This window comes from Actinia tenebrosa, unplaced genomic scaffold (assembly GCF_029948245.1).
Source record: "Actinia tenebrosa isolate PJP-AT-01 unplaced genomic scaffold, QUT_ActTen_1.0 PGA_scaffold6__47_contigs__length_16458017, whole genome shotgun sequence".
NCBI classification, from domain to species: domain Eukaryota; kingdom Metazoa; phylum Cnidaria; class Anthozoa; order Actiniaria; family Actiniidae; genus Actinia; species Actinia tenebrosa.
This window is the reverse complement of record NW_028292583.1, coordinates 5,526,022-5,541,766: the sequence shown is the minus strand read 5'-3', so window position 1 is coordinate 5,541,766 and position 15,745 is coordinate 5,526,022. Positions and strand designations below refer to the sequence as shown.

Below are 15,745 nucleotides of genomic sequence, written 5' to 3'. Positions count from 1 at the left end.
TTTCCTTTCTTAGTACCGAAACTGCGCTTTCCACTATTATATGTCAGTAGGGCGTGTCCAAACAGTGATAGTGGGCTGTTTGCTGGGGTAAGTCGTTGTTCCACGAGCGCCTTCCAGACAACTAAATCCCATACAGGAATTGTCTTGCACCAAAAGAGAGTCCTACTCTGTCACTTACCTTTTTTCGTCCAGACGTAATGTTAATTAATAAGTACGGTATTCAGTTTAGAATCAACAAATCTATCATGGCTAGCGAAAAAAAACATATTCTCAAAATTCCAGAGACTAATTTGGTTACCTCTTTGTAATAGATAAACTAAAGTGTTATCCAATGTGAAAGGAAGGAGAGAAGGATGGTCAAATAAGCCTAAATTATATAAACTCTATGACAGTTTCGAAATAATTATTTCCTAAAATTCGTTCTTTTTGTTAATAAATTATCATTCTTTCTCCTTCAGTGTTTCGTTTTTATTATCGGGCTTCTTTAAAAACTATTTAAGAGATAATATTTTGGTAATTTTATAATCCATGCTAGTGATTTCGACTGCCTTCCGGATGGCTTCCGGTCGGCCGGGCCTAGGTTGAGCGAGGGCAAAGGCTTGTGGGATCTAAGCTCTCGGCAGCCATCTTGGGGCATTCCACGAGGCCGGGAACGAACAGGAAAAATTACTTCAACAACCTGCTATAGTGGGTATACGAAGCTATGCCCACTTCACAACCACTACCACCTAAAGAGAATGCTCTCTTCAAAAGGATATTGGTTAGTTGTTTAAAATAAATGCTGCTTGCCTTGCCCAAATAACCGGGTAGCGCGACCTGGGATGAAGACCGTCCAACCATCCGTATAAAATGCTTTAGTTTTACTAGTAGACAGAAATATGACGGCTTTGTTTCCTGTTGCAGAGATGCTACGAGCAAAAGCAGTACAAAAATGGCCTCAAGTATGCCAAACAGATCCTTACGAATCCAAAATTCTCCGATCATGGAGGTGAGTTTGTTGTACAAAATGTTCATCCAAACTCATTGCTAAGCTTGCTATCTGGCTTGAAATTCACGATCACGTGCAAGTTTGGTCACTTTTAGACTAGATGTCTGGCTTCTGTTGGTTAATGCTAGTTTGTTATTAATCCACCCAGAAACGCTTGCTATGAAAGGGCTGACTTTGAACTGTCTTGGACGTAAAGATGAGGCCTATGAGCACGTCAGGAAGGGTCTGAAAAATGACCTCAAAAGCCATGTGTGTATCCTTTTTGTATTCATTGGAACTACAATCCTTCCAACCATTACCTAATGTATTAATTATATATTATTGGCATCTCTGTTAGAAAATGCAGGGCATGTAATCCTAATAAATACAGGCGAAGAATAGAGCTGGGATTAGTTTTGTTTACAATGCGGAATGGGATTTAGGTCACTAGGAATGAAAAATAAATTTGCTATTTGCTGGGATTTATCTAAATTTTCTTTCTGATATTGCCAAAGTTTAGTCTGGGATTGGGACAAAGTCATTTTCTTGACATTTGGGATAATTATGTTGGCAGACATGTTGCATGTTCCCGTTCCTTGACATGAAATATAGGTTGGCATGTTTTTGGCCTGTTGCAAAGGTCTGATAGAAAGTACGATGAAGCCATTAAGTGCTATAGGAATGCACTTAAATGGGACAAGGCAAGTTACTGTCAGTCATTTAGAATGATACCTACAACAAAGCTAAGATTGATTTCACACATACTATGCCCTCAGGGTTTTCATTAAGTTTTGAAATAATAGAAGATCTTTAACTGCTGGAGAGTCCTTGGGACCAAGTGAACATTATATGAATTACTAAACTATTAATGGAAGTCTGAGCCAGAGGATTTACCAGACAGAGCATTCTCTGACTTCAGACCATAAATGAAAACCCTGGCTATTCAATGGTTTTAATTCATTTTATATATTATATGTTGATAACTTTAAAGGCATGGTACTATGCAGAAGTTTTATTTAGCTTTACTGCAATACAGCATTATGATGCTTTGCAGTTCTTGACAGATATTTTTTTCTGATATTATTTTTGGCTTTACCTTTGTATTCCCTACTGAAAGTAAAGGAATTTTTCCTTGTGAATAACAATAAATAAAAATAGTTCTTAAAAGAAAAGCAAGGCAACTAAGCATTTGTAGTATTTTTGGTATTGAATCATCATTTTGCTAAAGCAGGTGCATTTTGGACTGCCATTATAGACCCCTCGCACTGGGTCCCGAGAAGAATTGTTCTGGAATTGTTCTAGACAAAACATGAATTTTTTGTGCATAAAAAAGGTGGCCTACTGTTTTGTCCCTCAGAGCAATATTATTCTTCTAGGAAATGAATACGAGGCTTTTACAAGGACACCACATAAAACCATGTTGAACACTTTCACTTGTACTCAAGATACACTACAATTAGTCCTGCTTGCTGTCTCAGATAGGGACTAAGGAAAAAATTAATTATGTTTTGTAATTTTATAGGAAAATATTCAAATCCTAAGGGACTTGTCACTGCTGCAAATCCAGATGAGAGATCTTGATGGATATAGGGTAAGTAGAACTGTATACGTATTGATAAACCTTAAAGATATAATACCCTTTGTTCTCAAGATTCATTTATAGAATATTGACTCCATACTCCCTATGCCACCTTTTTTCTCCTAAGTATATATGTAGTTCACCAACCTAACAGCTCTCATGAATTGGGTGTGTTTTTTCTCCTAGGAAACGAGATACCAACTCCTCGTACTGCGACCAGGTCAAAGAGCATCCTGGATTGGCTATGCCATTTCCTATCATCTTCTAAAGGATTACGATATGGCATATAAAATCCTGGAAGAATATAGAAAGACCCTTAATGTAAGAGTTCATCTTTAATATGTGTGATCATGCACAAAACAAAGGAAATGGAGAGCCCAGTGAATATATAAAGGAATGGACGCTCTTACAATTAGCATTGATGCAAGGCTTACATGAAAATACAAAAGAAATTCCCTAGGGCTTTCAGAATGTTTTGGAGTAGATGGTCATAGTTTGAAGTAGCTGGCTGTGATTTGATAAACGGAATAGAAGACATTTTATAGAAAAGAAAAAGTAGTTGGTGGTTAACTTCAAAGCAACCGCTGGAGCTCCAGCAGCTGCTGTTTTATTCCGAAAGCCCTGATTCCATCAAGAGAAAGCGTGGTCAATTTTGTTTGTATTTTCATATTAGCCTAAGATGATTGTGACAGGGGCTGGTGGTGTTTATTCTTTTATTTCCCAAACCTTCTATTCTGCATGCTTTGTTAGTGGTCACTTAAATTATTTTTAAAATGGGCTATTGGCAGACTATATCCATCAAGCCGTCGACCGCATGAGTAGTAGTCTGGGGTCTTCCCCTCATTTTTCATCTTTTTCTCTTACAGATGTCTCTGTCCAAGATGGATATTGAACATAGTGAGCTTCTTCTTTATCAAAATATGGTGTTGAAGGAGTCTGGACAGTTAAGAGAATCTTTGAAATATCTAGATGATAATGATCAGTTGATTTGTGACAAGCTGACAGTGAAGGAAATTAAAGGTAATTTTAAGGTGGTGATAGCTGTTATCAGTTGTTCCTATATGACACTATCCAATGGGACTTGAGTTCAACACACTATAGAATTGAGCTGTCAATTAAAACCATGCATTAATACTCATATCCTGTCACCAACTGAAGGAAAGATATCACTTTTTAAAACATTAGATACATTTAAGCCAACCTCTTAAGCTGGTTAACTTTGAACTATTATTGAAGAGAGGATATGAGTGAAGAGAAGGGAAGGGAAGGGAAGGAAATGAGAAAGAAGAGGAGAGAGAAAGAAGAGGAGAGAGAAAGAAGAAAAAAGTACGAAAGAGAAAAGAAGGGAAGAAAAGAGACGAGATGAGACAAAAAAACAATGTTAACTTTTACTTTCAGGTGAGATTCTTATGGAATTGAAGGAATTCAAGCAAGCTGAGGAAATTTACAGAGATCTTATCAAGAGAAATCCAGAAAACCATTATTATTATAAACAGCTAGAATTAGCCCTCCAATTAGGTAAGAAGTTATGTTTGAAATCTTTACTATATATTTAGCTTAATACGACTTCCAGACTGTTTTGGAAGTTTCAAAGGTCTCAGAAATGTGGAAATAGCTGCAAGAGTGTAATGTGTTGAATTAGCTGTTCTGATTTTTTTGAGGAAAAAACTGGGTTTTATTGGTATTATTATAGTGCATTCTGGGGTTTTATAGCGACAAAATAGATGCCATCTTGGAAAACCATCAAAAAGTGCAATGTAATGCCAAATAGACACATTTCTCCCCTCAACTAGAATGGTCAATATCTTAACTTCATGTAAGATGGTTGTTTTATATTCAGATAATGCTGAAGACAAACTTAACACGTATCTTGAATACTCGTCACTTTACCCTAAGGCAACAACTCCCAAGAGATTGCCTCTAAACTTCACAACTGGTAAGTCAACTCTTTGTGATGTTAAAAGTAATGCAACAAACTTTTAAAATCGCAGAATTTAGTGAAATTTAATAATGGACTATTTAAAAATTATGACAAACTATTTTTAGTTTGGTTTGGTAATAAGTAAACAAGAGAGGTCTCTCAACCACATTAGCAATGGTTCAAATATCCCATTGGGCAGTGCCTCAGGAACTAGTTGACTTTTTACACTTTGGGACGAATATATTACTTTACTGTGAAGTGATTCATTGATGTGCATTACAATGCTATATACATTTACTGCAGTTTTGCTGCGAACTCAGACATTTCAATAGCTTGTTGTGAAATTGGCCTTTTACTGCCACCAGTCAAGAACACAAAAAGGTATACCGATTCATTATTTTTGATTGACAGCAGTGAAAAACCATTTCAAGGTGTAGCTTATAACTACCAAGTTTGCAGTATATTGAAAACTTCAGTAAATGAAAATTAAAAAGTTGTGTGCCCTTGAAGCATTCTGACAATATTTGATGCTGTATTGGCATGTACTGCTGCTGTTTTATGTCATTTACTTTCCTCCCATCCAGGTGAAACATTTGCTGGCCTTGTAGACAAGTACATGAGACCAGCCATCCACAAGGGAGTTCCTCCCCTGTTTAATGATCTCAAATCCTTGTATGCTGATAAAGAAAAGGTTTGAATTCTTGTTATTCTCCATTAAAGTGTCATTACCTCCTAACTTAATGTTTTCAGTATTGATTCCACATAAAGTGAATATTGGAATGGTAAAAAAATTTCATAAGAATTGAGTAATGCATCTTAAAGATATCAAGGTTTATATTTCTAATATGGTAATAAGTGTCAAATATTACCATTCAAAGATTCACTTTATGTAGAATCAATACTGAAAATATTAAGTTAGGTGGTATAGGCCTTAAAGATTAGTGCTCATGATAATAACGGTTTACAGTCATTTCGCCCACGGACCATTTCGTCCACGCCAATTCGCCCACGCATAAAAGCATCGCTACCATTGGAAATTACCAAAATAGAGCTTCGATGAGACTTGTTAAAAAGAAACATAGTCACTTGAAAGACATTTGTATATGATTTTGAAGCATATTTGGAGCGATCATTTCATGATACGATCAGTGAAAGTGGAGATCTAAACGCGACCAAGGACAGCGTTCACTTAGCTACCATATCGAGTCCGTTTCTACCAACTTATGACTCGGATGACTTTATTTCCCCATACTCTAATCTATGAACTGTGTGCTTTGGGTAGCTTTATCATTCTTTATCATTTTTTAACTTGCCAAAGTTCGAGAAAAATACAAAATACCTTATGCACGAAACATTGATTGACAAGCGACGCCATATTGTTTTCGTGTAATCAACAAGCTTTTCCTTAGTCGTTTACTGACGCTTTCTTTTCTTGAAATCCATTAGACTTTATTATTTGCACTAAAAAACTAAGATGAAATGACCTAGCGACTTTATCTGGAATAAATTTGAGGCCATTTAATATCTGATGTAAACGCCAAACTTAACGATTGAGTGGAACAATCGAGCTCAGTTTACGGTGTTTCATAGGCCGGAGTCTTTTCGCTACCAATAAGTTTTTTAGTCTCCGAAGAGTAGTTTGTTGAAAACATTACAATATCTTTTTTCTTCATTGAAAAATCGAATGTTTAGGACATATTTATTGCTTCTGACTTGCCAAGGTTCGAGCTAGAAAAGCCAAAATACCTTTACGCCTATTAAACATCGATCGACAAGCGACGCCATATTGTTTTCGTGTAATCAACAAGCTTCCTAGTTGTTTACTGACGCTTTCTATACCTAGAATCCATTAGACTTTATTCTTTTCACTAATAAAGTTAAAGGAAAAGATATGGTGCTTTGAGATGGGAGATGTCGTGTGTTGTTGAATCTGACATCTACAAAAAATGTTAGACAAGCTTTTAGACAAGCTCACGAAAACAATATGGCGTCGTTTGTCGATCGATGTTTCGCGGAAGGTATTTTGGTTTTTCTCCTTCTAACCTTGGCAAGTCAGAAGCAATAATATTAAATATGTCCTAAACATTCGATTTTTCGATGAAGAAGAAGGATATTGTAATGTTTTCAACAAACTACTCTACAGAGACTAAAAACTTATTGGTAGCGAAAAGACTCGTATGAAACACCGTAAACTGAGCTCGATCGTTCCACTCAATCGTTAAGTTTTTGGCGTTCACATCAGATATTAAATGGCCTCAAATTTATTCCAGATAAAGTCACTAGATCATTTCGTCTTAGGTTTTTAATGCAAATAATAAAGTCTAATGGATTTCAAGAAAAGAAAGTGTCAGTAAACAACTAGGAAAAGCTTGTTGATTAAAGTGATTCTACACATGGGCGAATTGGCAAACGCGTGATCGATGATTTTATGCGTGGGCGAAATGGTCCGTGGGCGAAATGACTGGTTACCATAATAACCAGCTATCAGGGATCATCAATCAAATCACATAGATTGCAAAAAGCTTTGATTTAGAGTACCAAAGTAATGACATCACAAACATCTTTTAAAGAACTTTAAGATTTTGGTGACATTATCAGAAGCAGCATGTACAAATATGTTATATTGTAGAATTTCAGCCTACCAATAGAGTGAAAAATGCCTGAGATATAGGCAATTTCATCCAAAAATATCCTCTTAACAGCCTTAAAGTTGGCAGAAATGTAGGCATTATGTTGTGTTCTCTTCAATTAATATGAACATTTCAAAACCGAATTGCAAAAGTAAGATTTTGATGACGTCACACTTTGGTACTCCATTGGTCGAGGCTAAATATGGGGGTGTCTATACCTTCCTTCTCCTCCCTCCCCTCTTCCTTCCCCTCTTCCTCTGATATCTCTCATCTTCATTTATCATGGATTCTGAACCAACAAGTACTGGTAGTATTCAAACGATGAAATCGCATTTCATACACAGACTTCTTTATCCTTATTATTTTCTTATGCATGCTTCTACCTCTGACAATACTCCCTGTGCAAATGAATCCATTAGGAAGATTAATAAACAGGCTTTAAATCTGCAAGAAATATGATCTTGTTTAGATTGATATTTTTATTGAATGTCTTTAGGGTAAGATCATTGGTGATACTGCATTTAGGTATCTGGAAAACCTTGAAAAATATAGTACACTAGGTGGAAGAGGTATGTTTAGATTATAGCTCTGGGGGGGAAAAACGTCCCTGACGACACTTCCCTATTCAACTGTATGTGAAACTCATTACCAATGAAAAATGGGGGTTACACAATAATAATTTATTATCTGCAGTAATTATTTGATGTCATAATTGATTCCCAGAGACCAACCATTTTTCCTTTCTCTAATTAGCTTCATAGGTCATTAAACAATGGCTACAAGTTGAGGTTTGACTTGATGGATTCATATATTTACTGTATTTTATCAAGTCCAGCCTTGAGTTGCAATCATTGTTTGAGGGTTGCTCAAGCCAATTTTAGAAGGTCTATTAGTGTACGTAATCATAGGGAATGATTAGAATTAACGATTCATTTCACTTGTCTTTTCAAAGTTTTGAAACTGCCCGGGTCAGGGAAATTACTTTTTATCATATACAGGACAAAATTCAACAACAAAATTCCGTGTCTTTCTAGTAACTTGGCCCTAATTGAATTTAAGAAAAAAGGCCTTCTTTATTAGCCAATCAGCATCAAGTAATTTTAATTCACCTTTTTAGCGCTAGCTTGGATTGTGTTAAGGTCACCAAAAAGTTCGGACATCGTTCTCGGATTTCCATACAAATTCACTGACTTTAAAGAAAAAATTTAGGTACATTTCTTTAGTTAGCTCTCTTAACAGCAGTGAGAAAAGCTTCAATCAAGCTAGAAAAATGATTATTTACTTGTATTTAGAGAACTAACTAAACAAACCAAGTAAATAGTTCATTTAAAGTCAGTACATTTGTATGGAAATCCGAGAACAATGTGATTGTAACACAATCCAAAATAATTCATACCATGTGACAGCTAGTGCCGCAAGGTGAATTAAACCATCCCAAGCATAATGTCCCTCATAATTCTGCACCATCCCTTACCATTTTCATTTCTTTTTTCTTTTTTAGGTGGAGATTTGGAACCACCCACAGCAACACTTTGGACATTGTATTTCATTGCTCAACATTATGATTACTTAGAAAACACAGAAAAAGCTTTGGAATATATAAATCGTGCTATTGACCATACACCGACTCTCATTGAAGCCTATATGATCAAGGCAATGATATATAAGGTAAAGCATGACATTTAGTAACGACTGTCATGGGAATGTCTTAGAAAATATAAAACAATTTTGACATACATGGGAGTCTTGTTACCTCAAACTTCCTCAGGACTCAGAGCTCAAAGTAATAGCCGATCAGTCACCATTCATGATCACAGGCCAAATTAAGTTTAAGCTTAGTCATACCTCATTTCTGGCTAAACGTTACTGGTCAAAATGACCAGCAAGGCAAAGATTTGACTGGACCAATCCCAGTTCTGGACAGACATTGTCCGATGTCCGTCAGTTATTTAAGCCCTGGGACAGGGACGAGGTTCAAAATAATAGAGGGGGTTTGAGATATCCAGGGTAAAAATTTGTTATAGTGATGGAATTCCACATGACCTGGCCTTTACTGAGATAAGAGAATCACGATATCTGGGGAAAACAAGACTTCAATTTATAATGTAATGTAAACATGTCTTGTCTCTAGTAAAAAATGCAAAATTTGAAGGAAAAAAAATGAAATTCATTTCACAGCATGCTGGTGATATTGATAAGGCAGCAGACATAGTCGATGAAGCCAGAGCTCTTGATACTGCAGACCGTTATGTGAACTGTAAATGTGCTAAGTATCAGCTTAAAGCAAATCAAGTACAGAAAGCTGAAGAAACTTGTGCTATGTTTACCAGAGTAAGTCTTAACACTCAATAACTTTATCTGGATTATCTAGCCAAAACAAGTGCCAATTTGATGGAACCCTGAAACAACCACTGGGATGATCTACTGCCGGGGCACAGCTAACTCCCAGATAAAACACTGACACAACCTTTGGGCAGATCCAAATCAGGGGTGGCTAACTTGTTTATCAAATAATCTAAATGAATATAGTTTGTTTGGTTATGTGGAGGATAAACCAGAGAATTAAAAGTAAAACCATTAAATGAAGGAAGAGATCCGACAAACTTTTCTTGTACATGTATGTCATGCCAAGTTGGGGAATCAAACCTGAGACCTTGAAGAAGCAAGAGAAGAGGATACGTGTACTACTGCTGCACGATCTTTGATTCCCTCAGGTTGTCTTGTAGTTTCGTTTACAGCCATTCTCAATCAATCGCCCTCTAGCGATTGTTTCTGTTGCGACGAAGAAGATTTTGGTGGACATCAATCGCAAGGCGTTTCCATGACATTGTCGGAAAACACAAAGTTATAAGGGCACGTGCCTATAGGATGTCATGGAAACGCCTTGATTGACGTCCACCAAAAGCTTTTTCGTTGCAACAGAAACAACCGCTAGCACGGTGCGTGTGATTGAGATTGGCTGTAAGGTACAATGATCAATCATGGTTGATGTGGATATTTGGACATCACTGGTTTGGTGTGAAAGAAGTCAAAACACTATTTAGGAAGCCTAAGAACAAAGATTTAATGATTGATTTTCACTTCAGGATGGTTTCCAAGCAGCAGATAACCTGAATGAGATGCAGTGTATGTGGTATCAGACAGAATGTGGTTATGCTTATCTACGGCTAGGGAAGCTAGGGGAAGCACTAAAGAAGGCCCATGAGCTAGATAAACACTTTGAGGAGATAACAGAAGACCAGTTCGACTTCCATACATATTGTATGAGAAAGATGACTCTCTGTGCTTATGTAAAGTAAGGAAGCATGCTTTTGTTTCAAAGAAAATAATCTCAGAACAGCCTTCACTTTTGACCATCTTTTGTATACTATTAGGTTGTTACGCCTGGAAGATGTCTTAAGGAGTCACAAGTTTTACTTTAAAGCTGCACAAATAGCAGTAGAGGTGAGGTTTTTTTATCATTATGATTATCAAGACTGTAATTTAATGAAATAATGATAATGAACAATATATAAAGTGTTGCAGGTAATACAACAGGTAATACAACGAAATTTTATGCGAGGCAAAACCTGAAATTCTTGCTGAGGTCAATTTTCGGTGATGTTAATGATAAAGATAATGCTGCTAACTGACAAAATGCACTTTTTTACTTTAGTGCTATTTACGATTGCACGACAAGCCTCTGACATCGAGTGATGAGGATGATGATCTGAGCAACAGCCATCTGTCTGCCAAGGAGCTGAAAAAGCTACGCAGCAAACAGAGACGTGCAGAGAAAAAAGCTCAGCACCAGGAGAATATGAAAGGTAAGATTCATAGTACATTGGAAATGATGCTCAATGAATGGAAATGATTGGAAAGGAAAAAGGTGTAATTAAGTTAAGCATATGCTTGTGTAGCCTTACCAAAACCATCTTTATACAGCATAGTATTATATCTGCAGGGTAGACTGTTGCAATGCAGGGGCATATAGCGAGGCCTCTGTTATAGGGGGCAGGGGAAATTTACCATTATTTTTCCTGCACTGACCCACATCACACACAAAGCACAGGGCACGAAATTACCTTTTAAACCCACTAGCAAAACCTTGCTAAGTTTTGTTCGCATTAGCAAAAATTTCAAAGTCACTAGCCTCTTACTTGATGCGGGTTGATGTGGGACTGTGGTCATACTCACAAAACTTAGCTAATTAAGTTTTTGGTCACTTGCTAAATACAAAGTTTCACCTGCATTTTGTAAGTTTGTGAGCGTTAATTTTTGTACCCTGGTACATGTGTACGTAATGTGGGCTCTTTCTCTTGTACTCCCAGTTTCCTGTCCAATTGTTCAGTAAAACTTTTTGGGGTGCTCACCACTCGCTAAATGCATTTGCCCAAAAGGAGTCACATCCTAGTGACATGAAGTCATGTTAATTTTAGTTACTTACAATCAAAGGTCATCAAAATGAACTGTATCATCACTTACTCCAAGGAAGGACTAACGTCCGAAACGTCAGTTTCACAAAGCTTTTTACAGTGATTCAATTTATCCACAATTTCTTGCTGTATCATCACTATATTGATTGTCTCTAATTATTAAAAGCAAATGAGGTCAAAGAATCAAAGGATGCAGAGAAGAAAACTGAAGCAACAAAAGATTCTTCTCTTGACCCAGACGCTTTAGCGAGGGTAAGAAATGACAACTAAAAATACCCACATAATCATAATCTTACAACCCATTTAAACCATTGTTTCCCTTCATGCAGACACACAAAACTTCACCTTCTTCTCTACCCTATACACAACCTATTTCAGTTTTATAAGTAGTAATTGACTTTGCCAAGTTGGACGTGTTAAGATACTTACCAATTCACTGTTGGGGAGCACGCAGTGTGAGGTTTGTAGGCCTTGGGGAGGAGGTGTGGGGGCGTTCGGGGTGGGGATGATCACTCCATGGGATTTTTAGAAACCTACATGAGTAGATAGTAGTAATGATCTTGAAAACTGACTTCAGATGGGACTTGATGCAGAAAGATTATTCAGTTACAGTTGTCTGTGTTGTCTTAGCTTGTTTAAAGTTCCATTTTTGTCAGGTATTCTGGAAAAAAAAGGTTTATGCCTTGTGATAAGACTTTATGATTTATAATGTTTTTTAGGTGTCAGACCCATTGGATCAAGCCTTGAAGTTTGTGAAGCCTTTGCAGAGTTTAGCTTCCCATCGTATTGAAACCCACTTGATGGCTTATGAAATTTATTACAGAAAAGGTACAATCTAACTTCATTACTTTGTCTAGGCCATTAACTCTACAGGATAGCACACTCCTAAACGTCATACACCTTTAAGTAATATTTCAAAGCCGACAATGAGGACTGGATGGGATTTCAAGTCCAAGCAATTAGTTCCAGTCCTTGGCTTCGCCTCAGACTGAAACTAATTGTGTGGACTTGAAATCCTGTCCAGTCCAATATTGGAGCCTTGAAATGACTTCTCATGCTCATTATTATTCGACTTGGAGTAACTGGAACAAAATTAATTCCTTTCACATTACTTTACAAGGTTACAGGTAACATCACGTGACCTAAAATAGCCCATTGATTGGCTGGTTTCCTCATGAATCATTAATGAGTATGAGAAATATGCTTGAATGTTGCCCTTGTAGGTTATGCTTACAAATTGTGTCCATGACATTTTCAGAAAAAGAAAAAGTTTTTAAGGACAACTAACGTCACGAAAACACCATGATTGACATTTACCAAAACCTACTTTGTCATGTCAACGGTTCCATGTGACTATTGAGAAGCACTGTAATATCAGTTGAAAATGTTTTTACTCTTCTAGGCAAGCTTTTATTGATGTTACAAGCAATAAAGCGAGCTTTTCGTATTGATCCTGAGAATGCCAAACTACATGAGTGTATCATTAGATTTTCTAGAAAAGGTAAGAAACACGCTTCTGATAAAATAAGAAATAGGCCAGGGTTCATTGTGGTTCTCAAAGAATCTCGCCCATGTGATTAGCAAAAGAGTAAGATTGCATGGCCACTCTGCGAATGGTTCAATGTTTGAAGTTATTGTCTCTAACTCCAGCACTATAAATGTTTTATAATTTTTGCATTTTATAAGTAAAAAATATGTAATGGATTGTTCATAATGCAAAGAGTTCTTTAAGAATTTTATCCAAAAGATCCCTAACTTCCTAAAAGAAAGAGCAAACCAAGTTTTAGACCTGATGAAACACGATCTGCGAGTTTATTAAACGGCTTAGAAAACTCATGATGTATGTTCTCATATTGTACCGAATAGACCTATCCCGAATTCGCTTGACTGACCATGAAACAATGGTTTGAAATCGAGACTGAACTTGATTCTTTTACTCATCAAGTTCAACCTCGACTTGAAACCATTGTTTCGTGGTCAGTCCAGCGAACTTGGGATAGGTCTATTCTTTACGAAATGAACCAAGTTTGATAGAAAAAATCCAAGTTAAAGTTTATGCAAATGAAGACTAATCTATATCAGATAAAAAACCTCCTTCATGGTCATGATTTCTATTGTGTTTCCTTCATGAATTATTAATGAGTTTTCTAAGATAGCTTTAAAAAATTCCAATAGATTTTACAATGTCACAAAATCTTGCTGTCGAACCAAAGGTATTCCACGGTGCATTGCAAAGGATTCCCTGTGGTGGATAGGGCTAGGGTAAACAGTGGTCCACTGAAACCAAAGTATCCCTTGATGCATTGCAATGAGAGAGCTCTTAATTGGATTTTTTCTTTCTGTTTTTTCTATCTAGTGGCTGAATCCACTAGTATAAGAGAACCAGTAGCTGTGTTGATTAAACGTGAACTGAAGGCTATCGTTGGTGATGAAGACATGATGCAGTACAACAAGAAATTTATCGAGAAGGGACAGGAATCTGTTACCAAAAGATTAGCAGGTTTGTCTTCAAAAAAGAAAACTCATGTTCCTTCTATCCTCTTTCCAGTCCCCACTACCACAATCGGGCCTTTTCAAAAATATCTTTTCATATTCAATATTAAAACTCCTTTGAGAATACCAAGACAATAGTGAAAATAAGCATAACGAAAAAAGCCCTAAAAAGGGATTCTGGAAGTGTAGGTATGAAGCTCATCATGCTTGAGGTCTAATGGCTTAATGCAAGAGAAGTGAAAAAAGGCACTATGAGTAGAACGTTGGTTGTATTCTATGCGCAATGATTCATTTGTGTAGCACAAACAAATGCAGACCAAAAAAGTTTGGTACGAGCGTACCGTGCCGTGACGCTGCTATAGCAAAGCTTTTTCATTGGCTAAGCAATAATGTCACTCGGATATCATCAATACCATAACGTAATAATGCAAAGGGAATGAATGAACTTGACATATAAATATATTGTTGGTTTGAATCGCAGGTGCCAAGATGATGTATTGTCTTGACCCATCTCGAAAGGAAGAGGCACTAAGTTTGGCAACAGATTTATCAGATACTTTGATAGATAGAAATCGAACGGTAAGGGGACCAAAAACCGAGCTGTGGCATACCACAGGCATCTAACAAAATATACGATATCTTTGAGTATTTTGGGGAGTGCCAACATTAAACTTTAATATCTTTTGTTTTAGAATTGCACAATGGTTTTCAACTCGCTAAAGGAAGGTGATTTTGGCGAATGTAATGAAGCAACCCAGAAATACAAGAATGGATGTCACGAGCTCTTTAGGTATTCTAATCTTTTCTCTGGAGACGACAACTCCCCTAAAGTAAATGGACTCGACGAAAAACCCATGGCAGAAGAAGATCCTGTATGCGATGGAGAAGCGTAGGAATGTACGAATTCAATTGGGATATTTCAAAATGTTTAAGCACAGGAGTGCACTTTGTATCTCATCTTCAAACGATGACTTTGAAAAGGCCATTGAATTCTGACTGCATTGTCCTTTTTGAAAGATCTTCCATGAAATGACTGCCAGTGTTTAGAACCAACATTCCCAGTCCTTGGAAATGTGATGAACTTGGTGAACAGCTAGTTTAATTTCGTGTGCTTCTCGCACGTCCTGTGGTTGTACGGTGGGTACAATCATGTGAACATTAAAACCAAAATCACCTAGAAGGAAAACGATTCTAAAGACAAAAATTATTAATGCTAGTTTTTAAAAATTTTGCTTTGCACATTGTAGGTCTAACTCTTGGTTTGTTAATCCATGTATTAGATATTTTGTAACGGTCATTCTCTGGTAAATTGATTTTCTTTCCTGGTTGAGTTTTCACGAACTACCTGGGAATTGAGCCTTAAAATTGGTGAATAATTATATTTTTATCTTGCTCACTTCCGGTCATGAAATGATTTTTTTTCTTTTCTGGCTTTGAAACGAGAGCTTGTAAACATTTATCATTTTAGTACCAAAAAGACTAGTCGACTGACTCTTACAGAAATCCCCAAGACAAGACAATAATAAACAGCACATAGGATGTTAAGATGAGGTAGTTGCTTTTTATCGATGCGATTTCCATATCTATCCTTTGCATATACATTTAGTTCCACTCGTGCTTCTTAGATAAAGTTAAACTTTACATTGACGGTACTCATCAAAAACAATGAATTTCACAGTCTCATTTTATGTCATTAGATTGGGCTGTCTCCCTAACAAAATACTGGAGGTGTTCCGATCC

At 36.7% G+C, this 15,745-nt stretch overlaps 1 protein-coding gene across 1 annotated transcript; it reads left to right on the top strand.

The window, feature by feature from the left end:
• Positions 1–619: 619 nt before the first annotated feature.
• Positions 620–15,550, top strand: LOC116303571 (N-alpha-acetyltransferase 15, NatA auxiliary subunit). The gene is made up of 22 exons (XM_031713138.2): positions 620–760; positions 904–988; positions 1,137–1,241; positions 1,580–1,668; positions 2,490–2,558; positions 2,733–2,867; positions 3,413–3,566; positions 3,945–4,064; positions 4,387–4,482; positions 5,052–5,158; positions 7,594–7,666; positions 8,599–8,765; positions 9,276–9,428; positions 10,184–10,392; positions 10,472–10,541; positions 10,753–10,903; positions 11,679–11,764; positions 12,232–12,340; positions 12,915–13,013; positions 13,869–14,012; positions 14,487–14,584; positions 14,698–15,550. Exons 1-22 carry the CDS (start codon positions 704–706, stop codon positions 14,896–14,898), a joined length of 2,577 nt encoding a protein of 858 aa, XP_031568998.2. The 5' UTR covers positions 620–703; the 3' UTR covers positions 14,899–15,550.
• Positions 15,551–15,745: the final 195 nt, after the last annotated feature.